The following is a 20,091-nucleotide window of genomic DNA, read 5'->3' as shown; positions in this document are numbered from 1 at the left end:
CAGTCCATATGTAATTACAAAAACTCATGGCCTGCTGGGGTCACATGGCTGACACAGTTGCACAATGCAGTGCGTTATATAAGTTATGAGTAAAGCTATGAATTCGGAATTATAGTGCTGCTGATAATAGATGTTGTTATTTTTTATGTCTACCAAAATATTTGACAGATTTCCTTCTTTATAATATAAAGTGATATAAGAACTAACCAATTATAACTGTGTTTTGAACTGATAACCATAGTTATATTTACCTTTAATAGGTTAATTCTGAGGTTCCCAAACTCAGTCCTCAAGGCACCCTAACTGTCCAGATTTTAAGGTTATCCATGCTGGACTATAGGTGACTAAATTAGTACCTCAGTAAATTTGATTTATCCATCTGTGCTCAACCATGGATATCTCTAAAATTTGAACAGTTGGGGTGCCTTGAGGACCGCATCTGGGAACCTTTGGATTAATGTATCCCTACGATGTAAGAATATTGGATGCCCTAGGAAGTTCTGTTTCTACTCAATTAACACTCAAAAGTTACATAATATACAATTAGGTTTTAAGTAGGGGTCCTTTACTTCATAGTATTTGAGTATACACATTTGGGTTTCTTTTGAACTGTGGAGTATCTGTCTGCAGTAACTAAACACCCAAGGCCCAAATTTAATGGCCTGCGGGTTCGGGAAAGAGTTGACATTTCGGTGATTTAGCAGTTTGGGTTTGCCTTTAAAAAAATTGGTGCTTTAAGTCTCACAGCTAAATTCACTAAATCAACTTTCCACAACCTGCATAGTGATGAAAAACTGACAACTGGTTGAAAATTATATTTGCCTTTACTTAGAGGAAGATGTATCAAGCCTTGAGAGAGATAAAGAGGAGAAATTGCCCATAGCAACCAATTAGCTTCTGCCATTTTATAGCCTGTGCTAAGTGAAATGATATCTAGAAGCTAATTGGTTACTAATGGGTAGCATTTGCACTTTACTTTCTTGAAGGTTTGATACATCTCCCTTTTAACAAATATAAAGCAATGACATCACTAATTTACAAATATAAAAATGTGTTTCCCAGTGGTTTATACAGTACAAGTGTTCACACCACTTCTGTATATAAATAAATCTATACTGTGTACAGTATGTAATGTATACATACATGCCAGAATAGAATGCAAAGTGTATAGTTTTCTGGGACAAGGATAAGTTAGAGTTAGCTGTTATACAGAAAGATTCTTCTGGTGAATAATACAATTTCTACCTATTTTTTTACAATTAGCCCTATGAAAACTAATATAAAATCATAACACACTCTTTATGTATGTTAACAAACTCAGTACACAAAGTGAAGTGTGAAATAAACAAGTTTTAAGCTTGCCAAGAGTTTTTAAATTATTACTTTTTATTCTTTGCCAGTGAGAGTCAGGGGAGTATTAGTGAAACCTGTTACATTTTACAGCATCTCACCACCTGTATTTAAGCTGCCAAAGAAATCTCAAAACATGCAAGAAATGTTCTTTTATACTTTGAATAAGCTAAAAAAAAACAACTTAAAACAACTTGAAAATAATAAAAAAATAGCAAAAAATGAAAACAGTGGAACAAACAGTGTAGACGATTTTAATGTAACTAGTCTCAATTTACTAAAATGTATAATTTTGTTTGCTGCTAGCTTCTAATTGTTATGTAAGTTTGTTCTACTTCATACAAATGTGCATCTAAATCACTTGACTTATTCCAAAGACCACAATGAATGAGCTAATTTACATAAGAATTATATGCAAGAAGATTGACATCCATGTGCAAAATGGAAATCATTCTTGCAAATGCAGTTTTAAAAAAATTCTTTGAAATGCAAAGTGCCGCAGTAATGAAATCATTTTCACAGAAACACACAGCAACACCAAAATCTCAGCCCCCTGCCCCAGTTTGATTTTCTTGCCATTTTATAAACCCAGGTCATTTTGTTTACAACTAATATAAAAAAATGACTCTCCGCTAAGATCTACTTTTAAAGTTGGCAAGATTCATGTACTTTTTTTAGATATTAAATTCCTTTTTCATTCAACACATTATGGGATATTTATTTAGTAGGTGAAAACATTTTAAAAGTATATGCAGCCAGAAGACAAGCTTGGAAAGAGGGGAATAATTTAATAAGCATTTGTTTGTGTGGCTTGATTAACGTCTTTGCATCCAAGAAAACAAACTCTCTATAACACCCATGCTGTGGATTCATTATATCCTACAGAAATTTTATTTTTTATTCACTTCAAACATGCGGATACGTCCAAAAATTAGAACATGGGCCACTTCTTCCTGTAAACAATGATTTGCGTCTGATCTTCCTACTTGTTTTTCAGAAGGAAAAATATTTTTCTTAAACAGAAATAAAAGTAGAAAGAACAGTTGCAGAGAATCTTGCACGCATCTTTTACTCTTTAATATTTAGTGATTGATTCTGAATCACACACAGAGCCAGCTCTAGCATTAAGCAGCTGTTGGCAGCTGCCTATGCATACTGGCCCCTGAAGGGCGCCACTTACTCAAAAGGAAACTGAAGGATATCTCTGTACGAGACATCCTCCTTTTATAGTAAACTGGTGGCAGCGGGTCTGCTCATATGCAGCCGCAGCCTCAGCACTTCCTTCAGGCATCACCACAGCTACCCCTCATACATCTAATCCATGCGCCTGGATCCTGGCAACCAGGGCCAGCAAAAGAAGTTTTTGAGGTGCCCCCCTCCATACACCACCACCCTCGATATGTGTGTGTGTGTGTGGCAAGCACCGTCAGAACCCAAACTCAGTAATGGCTGCAGCCAGGAAGGTTCAGTGGAGGACACAGCGTGTAGCAGCAGCAGTTTTCTGATCCCCCACAACCTAGAGGACATGGGGTATAGCCTGAGCTCACAGAGCCAGCCGCCCGGCTCTCCATCCTGGCAGTGTGCAGGCATACATTACTCCCCTCCTCTCACACATCCACAGTGGGGATCGGGCAGCTCGAAACATGGTAAGGAACCATAACTGATTTAATGAGCCATTCGCAGTTTTACTGTACCGGCCATGTGTACTTACACGTGCATGGCTTAATCTTTGAGACAAGCATATGCTACTGGCATGATCAACCAGGTAGCTCTCACATCACCCGGCAGCAGCAAATCCCCGGCAGTGGCGTCAGATCCTGGGGCATGCTCAGCTCAGGCCAACATCCTTTCCATCCACACTGGGACTGGGAGGGTTACCCTGGCTGGCGGCACTATAGCCCCCGTTTTGTGCCCTTGAACCTCGGGGCCTCTCTAAACCTTGGTATATATAAATATATTAGGGATGTGCAGGCTCGCATAGGTTCGAGTTTGCACGTGGAGTTCGGATTTTTCCCTCCAAAAAAACGGAACTCAGAAAGAGGCAAAACGTCATCTTGCACGGACGAACATCATCATTCCTGGACTTTTGTCGCCGCCGGCCGGTGAAAGTGTGCGGACACAGAGAAACGCGTTGAGCAACTAAACTTGGACTCGTGGCATTCGACTTACAAGAAGCAACACCACTTCTCTTTTGAGCCGATCTATCACCTAAAGATCATCACCCAGATAATCACTACCTCCAACAGGGGGATCCCGGCAATAGGCTAACCGGCACAAAGTCTTCACTGTTAGCCACGCAATCACATCGTGACCGCAAGCACCTGCCCACAAGCGGGTCCCCAGTCAAGCCGGCCGGCGGCTCCGCTAGCCAGGGACACATTGCCTGATACGGAGCGGAGCTTTAATATCGGGAGTTCCCGCGATGAGAGGGGAAAAGGTTTCCATCCAGTGACAGATACACTTTCGGAGGAACGAAGGTATATGCACAGGGATTAACACAGCCATCTACACGTGAATATTGGTGTCTCTGATCTGCAGATCACGGGCTGTCACGCTAACCAGCATAATAAGAGACACACCCAACAAAAGCAGAATCTGGTGAGCTCATTCCATGTTGCCTTAATTTTTACAGCAACACTAAATAAGACTGTTGCATTAGTCACATTATTGCCACAGAAACAGTGTATATTTATTCAAAGGACACAGGGCCTGATTCAGAGCCGCTCGTAAGCGGCCGCTCGTTCGTTCCGAGCAATGTTTGCCCAACTGCGCAGGCGTACGGATCATAATACGCATGCGCGAACCAGTCAGTGCGGCCGAAAATCGTTTGTTCGCTAAATAGCGAATGCCTGCTAATATGAGTGACAGAATGAGGCGTTTGTGGGTGGTAACAGGGGAAGGTGCTTGTAAACGGGGAGTGGAGATCCGAACGCAGGCGTGCTTAAAGGTCAAAACGGGCGTTTTATGGGTGTGCATAATTAATACAGCAGCGTCATTGACCACGTCTCTGGGTTATTTTATAGTCAGAGAAACTGCACCTGCCATGGGGATCGTACAAATTTTGATAGTAGCGCATAAGGACTCACCAATCGGTATTACAGCATGCATGGATGTTAAAAGTAGGTGTCTCAAACCTTGCACATTCAGCACACGGATGTACACAAGGGAAGGAGTTTGTAGCGACATTGGCATAAAGTCGCAAGCAGGTGACCACCAACAGACGCTGCTGCGTGCGCTTCTGTGTGCGACTCAGAATCAGACCTTTATGTTTACATATCCTCTGATTTCAAAAAGATAAGCCCGACATACACTTTCTGCATTATGCTTTTGTATTTTCCAGGTGCACTTCATACTGTTTGAAAAAATGTTTTTATAGGCTCAATTGTATGTTCTTTAGTAACACATGAAGCAAAAGTAATCTCAGTGACTTTTCACTCTCATAATTTAAGCTCTAAATGAGGACTGACCTACAGAGTAGTATTTTTGTTTAAAAGTGATTAAGTTTATTTCAATAAAAGAAATGGCCCTATCAGTAGCAGGCACCATGTAAAAGTAGGGGACAAGTGATGATACAGGGGTAGTAAATAAGCAGCATGTGCATAGTAGCCAATATTTTAAAACGGGATGTAGTTAGTTTCCCGACTGTGAAATCCCGGCATGGGACTAATGATAGGTGTCTAAATACCAACGCCTGTCATCAGCCCATGCCGAAAATTCCGAAGCCCGGCATACCTACTGTATCTTAGGTAAACCAGGCGTCGGGAGCGCTTAGCCGCGGGGGGAATGGGTTAGGATTAGAGACTCCCGGGGTTACTTAGGGTTAGGCACCCCCCCCCGGAGGGTTAGGTTTAGGCTAGGGGAAGGGGTGTTAGGGTCAGGCTATACCAAGGTCAGCACCGTTCACACTGGTCTGCAGTGACCCGGCTCTTAAGGTAAGCAGCACTCTTCCGTTCCCTCCCCCTCCCTCTCCCTCCCTCTTACCTCACTCTCTGCAGCGATCCAGAGGCAGGGAGGGCAGGTGGTGAGCGCTGGTTGGGCCGGCCCTGGTTGCAGTGGATGCTTGGAGATGATGTCATTTCCAAGCACCACTGAAGCCGGCCAATCAGGCAGCATGCAGCACGATCCAGGTCATCCCATGTTTACACTGCAGGGTGACACGGGAACGACCTGTGGCCAACACTGCAAGCTACCCGAGTTGGATCCCCGGGTCCCTGGACCTGGATGGGTCCATTTACAGTGACAAAAATCCCGGGTTGATGCGCATTCATGTGCATCAACCCAGGATTTTTAAGTTGGTGTAAAAGGGGTATTAGTGAGTTACTTAACTTTGAGACAGTGGTGAATATTCAAATACAAAGAACAGATAAATTCCCCTCTCAATAACAACAACAAAAGATATTAGTGATGTTTAGGTTTTTGTGAATCAAAATGGTTAAAAGTAGTTTCTCATTCTCCCCTTTAATTCTGTTCACATGAATCATCCTGGATTTATTTTTCAGCACATTATTGGAAACACATTTAAGAAAAGAATATTCTAAAAACTGTAGAGTATACTCAAGAAAAAGTAGTAATTTGTAACAAGGAAGGAACATCATACTTCTTTTATGTACATGTACTGTAGCCAGTCTTTAGATTTTATGCAAATGTAAAAGAAAATGTAAATCTCAAAGTGAAAGCAAAATAAAAGTAAATTATATTGTCCCAATTTGTGGATATAGGGCCTGATTCTGATATTTACGCAACGCTGATATTTACGCAGACGATTGATTGTTAGCCATTGTGCATGTGCGAGTGCCACACTGTGCGTATACAGAGATTATATTGTGATTATGCTTGCACAGTGGATTCACTCGCAAAGTGAGTGAAAGGTAGTCAGCGTTTGGGGAAGGTAACGGGGGTGGCTAGGCAAACGCAGGCGCGTTGGGACCGTTTAAACTCCATTTCATGGGCTTGCATAAATTAAGCATTGTGATCTCCTTTGCAGCATGAGAGCTCTCTGCATGTCAGGAGAGAAACTATGTTTGAGGAAGGACAGACTTGATTTACAATCGGCATGGCTGGCCGATCTGCGACATTGTTATTGATATTTACGCTGTTGTGCATCATCGGATGGATATGAGAAGGCAGCAGTGGGCGTCCCTATGCTCGGCTAAGCTTTGGAAGGCATAAGCATATTTTAGCAATTGCGCTCTGTAAGAGATTGCAGCTGCGATTACGTTAGCGTAAATCTCGGAAATCTGGCCCATACTGCATTGAGGATTTCAAAGTCCTCAAAAGCCACAATTCCAACAGCTCAAAGGATTAAAGTTGTCAGCTACGGTTTTATCTTGGCAGTCTCTAGCAGTACTATAGACACGTTTCATGTAGTGCTACAAATAAAATTTAAATAAATAAAATCCTACTTGCATGCAGAGTTACATTTCCAGACTACAGTATTACAAATGTTAGGATTACTACTTTTGGTGGAAAATTTGATTAATTTGTTTATATTAAAACTAGGAGGCTAATAGTCTCATAAATGTTCAGTAAATAACTAATTAGTGCTGAATAGTTTCTATTATTAGGATACTATAGACCAGTGGTAGCCAACCCTGGTCCTCAAGAGCTACCAACGGTGCATGTTTTGCAGGTCTCCTCATAGAATCACAAGTGATATAATTAGCTCCACCTGTGGATCTTTTCAAATGTGTTAGTAATGAATACACCTGTGCACCTGCTAGGTGGTCTGGAAAACGTGAACTGTTGGTAGCTCACGAGGACCGAGGTTGGCTATCCCTGCTGTAGACCTTCCGGTCGGTAGACAATTTGAATAAGTAATACTGTTCCATCAGTTTTGGGTTTAATAGCTAGAGATGTGCGCCGACCCTCGTGTTTTGGTTTGGGTTTTGGATCTGGATCTCCCCAGGTTTTGGATCTGAATCTGGTTTTGAATTTTTTTCCTTGATATCTTGGTGTTTTGTTTTTCGGTTTTGGTTCAGGATTTTTTCTTAAAATATCACAAAAACAGCTAAAATCACATAAAATGGGCCTGTTTTTGTTCCTACAGTATTATTAACCTCAATAACATTTATTTCCAGTCATTTCAAATCATTTTTGACCACCTCACAATATTGTTTTATTCATCTAGTTAAGGCCAAAAGGTTGCATCCAGCTAGCTGGCTGACTAAGCTAAGCGACACAGTGGGCAGCACTAACATGTGGCAGTTCAGCTTCCAATTTCCAACATGGATACAGTGTGTTATACAGTGTGGGTTGGATACACCAATAGTGCAATTACTGTGACAGCAGTGTCGGCAGAGTGGGGTTGCTGACGGTGTCCTCAGAACATGGAATGGCAGTCCTGCTGTGCTGGCAGTGTCCTCAGTGCAGGGTACCGGCGGTGTCAGCAGAGTGGGGATGCCAGCAGTATCTTTAGTGCAGGTTTGCTGGCTGTGTCTGCAGTCTGGGGGTTGCTGACGGTGTCCTCAATACGTGGAATGGCAGTGTTGTGGTGCTGGCAGTGTCCTCAGTGAAGGGTACTAACGATGTCGACAGTGCGGGGGTGCCAGTGGTGTCTTTAGTGCAGGTTTGCTGGCTGTGTCAGCAATGCAGGGGTTGCTGATGGTGTCCTCAGTATGTGGAATGGCAGTACTGCGGTGCTGGCAGTGTCCTCAGTGAAGGGTACCGGTGATGTCGGCAGTGCGGGGTGCCAGCGGTGTCCTCAGTGCAGGTTTGCTGATTGAGTTGGCAGTGCAGGAGTGTTCTCAATGCAGGGTGCCAGCGATGTTGGCAGAGCGAGGGTGCCAGCGGTGTCCTCAGTGCATGTGTGCTGACAGTGTCGGCAGTGCAGGGGTGCTGGTGGTGTCCTCAGTGCGGGAGTGCTGGCAGTGTCGGCAGTGTGGGGGTCACTAACGGTGTCCTCAGTACGTGGGACAGCATTGCAGGGGTGCCGGCAGTGATGGCAGCGGTGGTGTCGGCAGCGGGGGATGCTGCCATTGGGGGTGCCGGCGGTGTCAGGCAGCGAGGGATGGCAGGCGCCATCTTCTTTTGCTTCCTGTGTGCATATTAAATAGGCTTAACGCTGATTGGCTGAGAGCCGTGACAGACGGCTCTCTCAGCCAATCAGCGTTAAGCCCCCTCAATGAAAAACCTCGCGACCCAACAGCGGCATCGCAAGGTTTTGCCTTGGGTGAGGGATCTGGGGCAGGCAGAGAGATCCAAGCTTGGCTCGGATCGCTCCGGATCCCCGAAATTTGGGTGGGTTTGGTTCTCTGAGAACCGAACCCGCTCATCCCTAGTTTGTACAGATGAATTTCATATAATTCAGATATATAAGGCCCCTTACTCACTGGTGTAAAATATATTATGTTTTTTATAAGCAGTTTCATTGATCTTAAAAGCATGTAAACAGGATTGTAGATGGAAACAATTGGTTATGACACCATACATAATAATCTTGTGTCTGTGGTTGGTAGCTGTGTGTCTTTTGGCTGCTGACTGCTCTGTTTACTCATATTCACTACAAGTAATTAAAAGTTATTCAGTGGAGTGGCCTCCATTTATTCCATTGTCCCAACAACAATAAACAAGTGCAATTGCTGTTTACCACCGCAGGCCAAGCACATTTGACATGCAGTGTTACTGGTGTTTTCCTAATGCCAGTTGATAACCAATTTTAAGCATAAAAAGTCCATATGGTTATGTAAATGCCATACAGTTACATACATTAATACATTTTGTAAATAACTAAATCAAAGCAGTTGTGAGTAGTTAGTGCGTTAAATGAAGTAACACTAAACCGAAACTACTAATTGCAACGACTTGACAGAGCTTGACCTATCTGACCTTGTATTTACATTGGCTATTTAGCTGATTTCTATTACTGTTCTCTATTATTTGCCATTTCAGACTGAGAAATAACCATCCTTGTTGTCCTTAAGTAGGCTTTTAAAGTGTTTACACAAATGACAATATCTGTTTTGGAACAAACTGATGAGAAATGTTTATGTTTTTGGAATCAAAATGTTCTCTAGGTCAGATCAGAATATGAAAGATTGGATGCAATAAACTACCTTACTGGCCGGCTTGTGTAGATATTGGCAATCAGGCAAAATTCTGGCTCTAACCATGTATCCAATTTTGCGGCCTTATAAAGTAGGAAATCTGCATGCATTGGAAAAAACATTCTACAATTATAACTCTTTCCCATATTTCTTCAGTTCTGATAATGTCCTGAAACTGTAAATATTCTTTCGGTTGGAAGAAGCTGTTTTATACAAGGCACATTGGCTTTAAGTGTTATCAAACTCTAGTTTAAAGGTGCGTATGCACTAGCAGATAGTGGAACGACAGTACAATTAAAACATTGTAATCGTACAGTCGTACCTCTTCCCCTGCAGTGCCTACACTGAACGTTCAGTGCACGTACCCTCCCTCATCCCTGAACTTGGTCAATCTGTCGTTATCGGCAGATTGATCTGCATGTTCAGGCGATGGTTGATGTCGGAAACGACCAGTGGGAGCACGCATCGCTGTACGCTTCCATGCCCGATTTGTGAACGATTAATGAGTGATTGAATGATTATGATGTTGTAATCGTTCAATCGCTCATTTAAATCGACTAGTGGATACACGGCATAACAGTCTATTTTTCAGTTTACTTGACTAGAATCAGATTTACGTTTGTTATCAGTATTCCTATCCTGTGCATCCATTAGTCTTCAGCTTTGAAATTGGTGGGGACCTACAACCAATTATAATACGAGAATATTCACAGCAAAAGCAAGATTTCAGGAGATGATTATGCTGCTGATTGTGAAGAATGCAATGACCTGTCCACTCATGTAATTATTTTAATGAGGACATTCTATCAAACCAATTTGGTGCATAGTACCTGTTTGCCATGCTCATCATCAGAGCCATAACTAGACTTTTTGATGCCCTGTGCCAGAGAGAGAATTGGCGCCCTCCCATCCCTATTTTTAAAATAGGGACAAAAGATATTGCACCTGAAAAAGGGCCATGGCTTCATGGGGAAGGGCCAGGGAAGAGATAGGGGAGGCCAGGAGATGCTGGGGATAAAAGAAGAGGAAGCTACAAGTGAGAATTATAATAAACAGGAAAATTGACAGGCACAAACAGTGCCCCCTGCCCTGCGGTGCCCTGTGCCATGGCACAGGTTGCACTACCCTAGTTAAAGCCCTGCTCATCATATACCTATCTACAAACATGTTTAATTAGGCATTTGAGCAGATAATTCTAGATTATTTCAATCCACTCTAAGTTTCTGCACATGAGCAATACTGTATGTTCTGCACCCTAGCTATTTGTGCTTCATATGGCTTATATCTCTATCCCAGTGTTGCCCAACCTCGGTCCTCAATGCACACTAACAGTCCAGCTTTTAGTAATACCCTTGCTTGAGCAAAGATGGTTAAAGCAAAATAACTGAGGTACAGTACTAATTAAGATACTTGTGCTCAAGTATGGCTATCCTTAATACGTGGACTGTTAGTGTGCCTTGATGACAATGGTCGGGAACCCCGGATCTATCCTCTAAGATTCTCTGTGTATCAGTGCACCTTGTTTGAAACATTTTCTTGCCACTGACCCTGACTTTTTTTTACCATTTGTGAGCCAAAGCCCCAAAGCGCCATATATTTGGACTATTAGATTATGAGCACGATTCATTTTACAGAAATGCTGGGGTTAAAAGAATCACCCATAACATATTAGGTAATAATTGTTGACAATTTTATTTTTTTTCATGAAATGTAATAATATTGTATCATTTTCTTCCAGGCTTTTCCTACTACTCTCTCCTTTCTTGTGGCTGCTCAGTAAAGGAGACATCATCGTGCTTAGGGAAATGTATGGTGAGATCCGAACACCAAATTTTCCAGATTTGTATCCCAGTGACTCAGAAGTGACCTGGAACATTACTGTGCCAGAGGGATTCAGAATTAGGATTTACTTCATTCATTTTGATCTGGAGCCCTCTTATCTCTGCGAGTATGACTATGCCAAGGTAAAATAAAAATACTCTGTACAGTTCCAAACCACAGAGAGAAACCAGTTTGTAGGAGCTGATTCACATTATTGCATTGTTTGCCAAATCCAGTCCTGCTGAAGCACAGGTGAATTCATTAGTGACTGACACATTTTCAAAGATTCAGAGACGGTGCTATTTATTTATCTTGTGACTCTGTAAAGAGACCTGGAAAACATGCACTGCAACTAGCTTTGGGAAACATTGCATTATTGTTTGCTTGTCATCTCTCCTGTAATGTCCAGAAGAGTCACAAATTTAAGGGGTCTATCCCGGTCTCTCACATGCCGCTCACATCCTGAGTGAAGTGGGTGGCTCGAGGCTTTGATGACGTGATTTGCATTGAATTGCATCATTATAGCTCCCATTCTTCAATGTAAAATGCTGCAAATTACAGCTTTGAACAGCAGGAGGGAGAGTAGTGATGTTGCAAATGTAGTGTAACCCCACCCCCTGCACACACAATACACACACACCCTCCTGCACCATGGACCAGAAAAGTCTGCAAGTATGCATTATAGTGATATCACTCTGCAATCAAATGCACATATCATACTATGGGCCTGATTCAGCATGGATAACTAGTCTGCTTATACGCACGCAACTGCATTGCTAATATCAGCGGTGCTATTTAAATGTTTGCATTCACATTGCATACGCAGCCTGACATAAGGACGCCCACTTCCCCTTACTCACATCTGTACACTAGGGCAACATAGCGAAACAATCAGTAACATCGAGTAACATCGGACCCAGATGCACAGTTAAGGCAGGTCAGACCTCACTGAGGAACTGCGAATTCTGCGCACGCTATGAGACCTCAGGAGGCGTATGATATCGGAGTGGCTAATTTATGCATGTGCATGTAACGGCGTTGAAACGCACTGGCACGCCTGCGTTTGCCCGACCACCCCCACGTCACCACTCAAAAACAGCACTTCCTGTTAATCACTCTGCTCTGGTTCTGCGCAGCCTCTGCAAATGCAGTTCACATCGCAATTGCTAGTTCGCGCGCTGTGATGCATGCGCAGTGCGAATTAATCAACCAATTGCGTGCGTATATGCAACTGCGTTCCTTGCTGAATCAGGCCCAATAAGCACAAGAATTCACTTTTTGGAAATGTCGTGCCTGGCCTTAGATTATTGTTCTCCAGAACTAAAAAATCGTATAGTACTATACTATAGTATACAGTAGGTATTGAGAATTGTGTAAATTGAAGTCTGATTACAGCTGGATGGGCTACACAGCGAAAGTATTATCAATTTGTTACGGAGGCTTAACACTGATGCACTTGCTCTCTCGTGATGTGCTTGTTTGTAGAGGATGAAAAAACTGTATAATGGAATATCACTTTAAATGCTTCATTCCAAACCAATTATTTAATTAAATTGTGCACAGAACCCTGAAAACAGTCAGGAATGTCTTTTTAAATATTGTAGAAAAGTAGTTAAGGACCTTATCTATTGCAGGGTTCATTCTATAGTATGTAGAGCAGAGAAGTGTCCTCTGCCCTAGAATAAACATAGTGGTCTCTGGCTGAGTTAATATTTGCTGTTTCCTGTCCTATCTCATCTCGCTGGCTAATGGATGTGCCAAGAGAGTTTGTTACTAATGAAATGTTTTTCTTGAACCCAGATAATGATGTAAACACGTTAACATGATTGACAGTTGTACCATTTGTCTTGCGGGAGATTGTCCTTTCCAGCAAAGTAAGGATTAAATAGCACATGGGAGAGGAAAATAGGTCGGGGGAGGGCAATAATCTCATGCACTGTTCACATAGCTGTGATTTATATATGTCAGTATTAATTATACTACAAATACTAATCATATAATTTATTTTACTTCTTACACATCAAAAGTACTATTGTGTTTAACAAAATCACGGAATCGGCGGCAATTATTTTCAATATCTAAATAGCACTATATTCTTACCCTTTGTCAGCAGTGCACACATCTCTATTCCCTTTGTGCACTGGAGAAGTTGGAGAACTGCTCCCCGCTGATTTGTCACAATACTTGGGACTGCTGACTATCTGAATGCAGCCTCCTATTGTTTCCTTTCATGCTCTCTCCATTCTTTCACAGCTTGCATAACCTTTGCCCTTAAGACATGAGTTTGGCGTCACTAGATCAAGTGGGCCTGTATAATTTATATGAGAACAAACTTCCTAACTCAATATTAGACACATTCATTTAAGATTCCCCCCTTTGCTGCTACTTGCTGCCTTCTGATAGATCTTTTACCCCCCTATGTCACATTGATAGATACAACCTTAAATTACTTTCAGTGACTGGGTGTTTGATGTACATGCAGGTCTTGTGGAATGTCCTTGACTCTACGCCAGTGTCCTTCACTGATGTGCAAATTTATGTGTACAGTACCTCAGACTTTTTGTAGCTAACAAATCAGGGAAACACAAAATAAAGAGAAACTAATGTCAAAATAAGTATATTTGGTTATATAATCAGGAGATGGTGTAGTTCGGTACCCTTTATTTCCCTAGCTACCACTTCTCTGCAATTGATAGCTATTTTTATACAATATGAACAAGGGGTACACTTTAGGCCAATGTTGTCTTTAAATGTTTGGCAGCAAAAGTGTCTTGGGAATTTGGCATGGTGGTGTATTTTGACCTGGATTAGGTTTTGGGCTATGTTTGAAGTTCGTCAGGGCCATGGAGGTCTACATGGTGCACATCAAGTAGGCCGTGGAGTCTCTGATTTAATTTTTTAGTTTAAACACAAGTGCTGCGTATGGGTCCGATGTCAGCCGATTGTACCGATTGTTTAATACACTTCCAGGAGATGATGTATGTTACTAAGGGAAAGTGGGTGTCTTGTGTAAGGCTGGTTGGCGTCTAAATACATAACACGAACCCACAGCAAAACAGTGGGCGTGCTAATGTCTTGCTAGTGAACGTGGGATTTGCATACTTTGGATGTGGACAGCTGCGTGTGAACGAAGCCTTGAGAACGGGTTTGAATAAGGCCTTAGGTCCCAGAGGATTACTGTGTACATAGAAGTAAAAATATAATAACATTCATATATAAAAAATTTATAAAACCACAATCTACATCAGTTTAAAAATCACTTCAACTCAATTTCACTGTTGAGACCCCTTGGGCACAAGGACATCAAATTGAAAATCCATCTTATTTCTGTTTTAGATACTGTAGTCTTAACTCCAAATCTTTGGCTCTACATGTGGGTGATACTTTTATTATTATTATTATTATTTATTTATATGGCACCACAAGTGTTCCGCAGCGCCTTACAAAGTACATGAACAAATAAGTAACCAGTGACTTACAATACAAAGCAGGACATGGACATGTATAATAAACATTGCTATATTAGCAAACTTTATGCCCACATAAGCAGCCGAGTGTTGGTTGCCCTAGTGGGCAGTAAGAGATAAATTAAATTACAGTAGGGAGAAGCACAAGAGGGTAGAGGGCCCTGCTCGAAAGAGTTTACATTCTCTAAGGGAGGAGCAGACGAACAGGAGTGATACAGATGGGGTAGGCGGGGAGGAAGGAAGATGTAGCAGCAAGTTTGGATGAGAGCTGGAAGGCTGTAATGAAGTAGTGGGTCTTAAGAGCTCATTTGAAAGATTGTAGAGAGGTGCAGAGTCTGATGGGGAGAGGGAGAGAGTTCCAAAGGTGGGGAGCAGCGTGGGCAAAATCTTGGAGGCGGGAGTGGGAGGAAGTAATCAATTGGCATGAAAGGCAGTGTGTATTAAGTGAACGAAGAGGGCGGACAGAAGAGTGAAGGGAGAGGAGATCAGAGATGTAAATGGGAGAGGAATGGGTGAGGGCTTTGTAAGGGAGTGTGAGGACCTTGAATTGGTTTCTGAAAGGGAGGGGGGGCCAGTGGAGGGCCTGTAAGAGAGTGGAGGCAGATGTAGAGCGTTTGGAGAGGAAGATGAGCTGAGAAGCAGCATTGAGCACAGACTGGAGAGGAAAGAGATGGGATTTGGGGAGGCCAGATAGGAGGAGGTTACAGTAGTCCAATCTGGAGATGACCAGTGAATGTATGAGGGTTTTATTGGCATCCTGGGTGAGAAAGTGTCTGATCTTGGAAATATTCTCGAGATGGAAACGACAGGACTGAGAGAGGTTCTGAATATGTGGTTTGAAGGAGAGGGAAGAGTCCAGGATGACTCCAAGACAATGCACTTTGGGACTAGATGAGATAGTTATGCCATCTATTGATAAAGAAATAGTGGGACATGATGTTATGTGGGAGGGTGGGAAGATGATCAGCTCAGTTTTAGACATATTAAGTTTGAGAAATCGCTGGGACATACAGGAAGAGATAGCAGAGAGACAGTTAGAGATATGAGTCAGTAGAGAGGGGAAAATATCAGGTGAGGAAAGGTAGATCTGAGTATCATCAGCATAGAGATGATAATGGAGGTCAAAAGAGCGGGTGAGTTTACCTAGAGAGGACGTATAGAGTGAGAATAGGAGAGGTCCAAGAACAGCACCTTGGGGAACACCTACTGTAAGAGGCTGTGGTGGGGAGGAGTTGTCGTGAGAGGAAACAGAGAAGGAGCAGTCAGAGAGTTAAGAGGACAGCCAGGAGAGAGCAGTGTCACGTAGACCAAGGGAGTGAAGGATATGCAGCAGCAGAGGGTGGTCCACAGTGTCAAAAGCAGCAGAGAGGTCAAGGAGAATGAGCAGGGAGTAATGGCCCTTGGATTTGGCAGCAAGGAGGTCATTGCTGACTTTTGTGAGGGCAGTTTCAGTGGAGTGGAGTGAATGGAAGTCAGACTGAAAAGGGTCAAGGAGGGGGTGGGAGGAAAGAAATGTGGTAAGGCAGTTGTAAACAATATGTTCAAGGAGTTTAGAGGCAAAAGGGAGGAGAGAGATTGGTCGGTAGTTAGAGAGAATTTTAGGATCAAGGGAAGGTTTTTTAAGAATGGGGGAGACAAGTGCATGCTTGAATGATGAAGGAACAGTGCCAAACATACCCCAAAACATAATCTTTATGTGACATTCTTTACAGTTATGTTTGGACTTGAAATTAGCAGACACTGTGGGCCAAATGTAATAGGGTGAGAGTTTAGAAAATGTGAGCGAAAACTCTCACATATTTAAACTCAGCCATATAATAGTCATGGAACATGCAAACTTGCATGTTTTTCAGACTCAAATAATTCTCGAGATTGAAACTCTCATGCAGGTGTTTCCTGTTTTGAAAATACAACTCGATCATTGTATTAGTGTGAGTTTTACTGCTAAACTCTCACATTTTCTAAACTCTCACCCTATTACTTTTGACCCTGTATGTTTCAAGACTGTTTCTAATATTGTTTATGTGTTCGGATAGATGTGTTTTCAGTTTTCCACCTATCTTCCCCACTGTTATGAATCCCGGATAAGATTCACCTTTGCTGAAGGCATTAGTGCTGAGAATTATATGATGCAATGGAGTCAACAGAAAAGATTGTCCAGTTGCAGCCTGGAGAACTGATTGATGTTTTGCAATGATGTGGCCCTGTGGCTAAGTTGCATCCTTGAAGGCTGGAGATGCTTGGCAGGCATGTGGTCTTGCGGCCAAATTGCAGCCTTGAGGGATGGAGATGCTTGGCAGAGATGGGGCCCTGTGGCCAAGTTACAGCCTTAAGGACTGGAGATACTTGACAGGGATGTGGCCTTGTGGCCAAGTTGCAGCCTTGAGGGCTGGAGATACTTGGCAAGAATGTCTGGAGATGCAGAGTGGTGTAGGTAGCTGAGGTGTATGGCAAAGAGCACTCAGACGCTGCAGTGCGACTGATGCCGCCGGGATGTAGTATGGCAGCTGAGATGACTGGAGACGCAGATCAGCGGAGATAGCCGGGGTCTTATGGCTTAGGGTACTTGGACGCTGCAGTGCGGCTGATGCCGCCGGGATGTAGTATGGCAGCTGAGATGACTGGAGACCCAGAGCAGCGGATATAGCCAGGGTCTTATGGCTTAGGGTACTCGGATGCTGCAGTGTGGCTGATGCCGCCGGGATGTAGTACTGCAGCTGAGATAGCTGGTGTCTTATGGCTGAGGGTACTCGGACACTGCAGTGCGGCTGATGCAACCATAATGTAGTATGGCAGCTGAGATGACTGGAGATGCAGAGCAGCGGAGATAGCCAGGGTCTTATGGCTGAAGGTACTCGGATGTTGCAGTGTGGCTGATACCACCGGGATGCAGTACAGCAGCTGAGATGACTGGATGCCACCGGGATGCAGTACAGCAGCGGAGATAGCCATGGTGTTTAGTCTGAGTACACTCAGATGCTGCAGAGTGTCCTGGAGCAACAACACAGCCAAGACAGGAGACACTGGAGTAACACAAGGAGAGAAACCAATACTATGGAACCGGAAACATGTGTAAGATGCTATCACCATCATCTGAGAAAAGCACAAGCGGGAAAGAAAAAGGAGGCGGAACCAATCTGATCCAGATAGAGATGACGGAGAAGCCAAATGGGAGGACTTCATGGATTGGCAGCATGGTATCCATGTCTCCCAGCAACAGCCCTAAGAGAGTTGCCAGGAGCACCGTTGTCCAACAAGATGCATTGGCGGCTTGTGACACCCACATACAACAAACCACATGTGCAATCAAGAACATACACAATGTTACTCGTGTTGCAAGAAATTCAACTTTCATATTTTCTCCCATTTGATGTAAAATCATTAAAATGTATGGTGTTGCTTTTTACCTGTTTTGCACATTAAACAGGTGCCACACCTATGAAAACACTTTGTACATATATTAACGCCTTTTATTTTCCATTAAGCAAATTTTCACAAGCTTATTTTTCATAGAAGAAGCCTTCCTATAAATAAACAACATATTTTTTGGTATTTAGTAGAATCTTTTAAAACCTGACCTTTACATAAAAGTTTCCAGTTGTTATTAATATTTTTCTCTATCTCCTTATATTAAGAATTTTATTGAGAAACAAAAGTCCACTCAAAGTGTGTGTTTTTCCCTGTTGTTTTTGGTTTACAGTACCTTTAAGGAGTTCTTACCTTTCTATTGTATCAATGCTTTAAAAAATCCAATGGTATTAAAAGCAAAAAAAACAGAGAAAATACTTGAGGGATGATCATCTTATTAAGTAAATCCCATGAAAAGACAAAGAAGAAAGAGAAGAGTCAGACTATAAAAGCTTTTAGTAGACCTAGGAATATCCAATATGAATTGTCTTATGCACAAAGAGAAAGAAACTGTTCTTCCTTTTCTATTGTGTCAATGCTTCCTTTTGCTTTTTAAGGGGTTCAAGCCTTTTACCATTACTAATATATCTTCCATTTAAATCTATGATTTGTTCTTTGTACGTACATATTTATGAGCAGTTTATTTTAACAAATGTAAACTATCAAAATGGAATACCCTCCAACCAATTATCATGATGTAAACTATCTCTTGATGAAAAATTATTGGAGTCCATATGTTTACAGTCAGTTTTTGGATGGATACCACCATCCCTGATGTAAATACTAAGGTCAAGGAAAATAATTTACTGTAAACTTTACTTATGGCATAGGTCAATTTGATATTACAGTCATTCACATTGAGTGAACTGCAAAATTGTGAGTCTCCTCACTGCCTCTTCGAATGAGGAGAATATCATCTATGAACCTCTGCTGTAGCACTTGGCATGCCCCCAGTTCATTGCCAACCAACACTATCTGTACTTGCCAGGGGAGTTTATCAAACAGTCAGAGAAAGACTAGAGGAATACTAATTACAAGATACTAATTGGAGATATTATACTTACCCACAGCTTAAGTATAATACATCCAACCTGGAAATTAGGAGATGGAGGAGTCATTAAATACTTCAAATAGATTCCAGAGTTTAGAACAAGAGAGTGACTCTTGTCTTCTCATGGGATTTACTTCATTCTTAATGATATGAACATCCCTCAAGTATTTTCTGGTTCTTTTTGCTTTTAATACCCTTCTATTCTTGAAAGGATTGATACAAAAGAAAGAAAATACCTCCTTGAAAGTAAGCCCAAAACAACAGGGTAAAATGCTAAATTTGAGTGGTCTTTTATTTCCCAATGTAGCTCTCAATATAAGAAGATAGAAAAGATTATTAAAAAACAACTGGAAACTTTTACGGGAAGATCAGGTTTTAAAAGATTCTAAACATGAAAATTGTACATTTATTTATAGGAAGGCTCCACCTATGAAAAATAAGATTGTGAAAATTTATTTAATACAAGATAAAGGGTTAATACAGTGCAAACAGATAAAAGCAACTCCATACATTTTAAAGATTTTACAGAAAATTGGAGAAAATATGAAATGAAAAGTTTACTTTCTGGCAACTTGATTAACATTATGTATGTTTTAATTATCAAATGCACATGTGGTTTGTTGTATGTGGGAAGATGGGTAGAAAACTTAAAACCCATATTGCTGAATACATATATAATATTGGAAAGGGTCTTGAAACACAAATGATCCAAACATAACTGTAAAGAATGTCCCATAAAGAATATTTGGAGTATAGAACAAGTAACACCCACATGGAGAGCCAAAGACTTGGAGTTAAGACTATCTAAAACAGAAATGAGATGGATTTTCAATTTCAAGTCCTTGTGTCCAAGGGGTCTCAGCAGTGAATTCGAGTTGAAGAGGTTTTTAAAATGATTTAGATTCTGGTCTTATTATGTTTTTTTTTATAAATTAATGTTATTATATTTTTT

The 20,091-nt window shown here is 41.8% G+C and overlaps 1 protein-coding gene across 1 annotated transcript in view; it reads left to right on the top strand.

Annotated features, from left to right (window-relative positions):
• MASP1 (MBL associated serine protease 1) overlaps window positions 1-20,091 on the top strand; it is a 152,538-nt gene that overhangs the window by 1,279 nt on the left and 131,168 nt on the right. Inside the window, exon 2 of the mRNA XM_088444715.1 lies at window positions 11,131-11,356. Coding sequence (XP_088300841.1) covers window positions 11,131-11,356 — 226 coding nt within the window. The remainder of the gene's footprint in view (window positions 1-11,130; window positions 11,357-20,091) is intronic.

This window comes from Taudactylus pleione, unplaced genomic scaffold, assembly GCF_031769625.1.
Source record: "Taudactylus pleione unplaced genomic scaffold, aTauple2 ptg000372l, whole genome shotgun sequence".
NCBI classification, from domain to species: domain Eukaryota; kingdom Metazoa; phylum Chordata; class Amphibia; order Anura; family Myobatrachidae; genus Taudactylus; species Taudactylus pleione.
The sequence above is the reverse complement of the archived record's forward strand: the minus strand, read 5'-3'. Positions and strand labels throughout refer to the sequence as shown.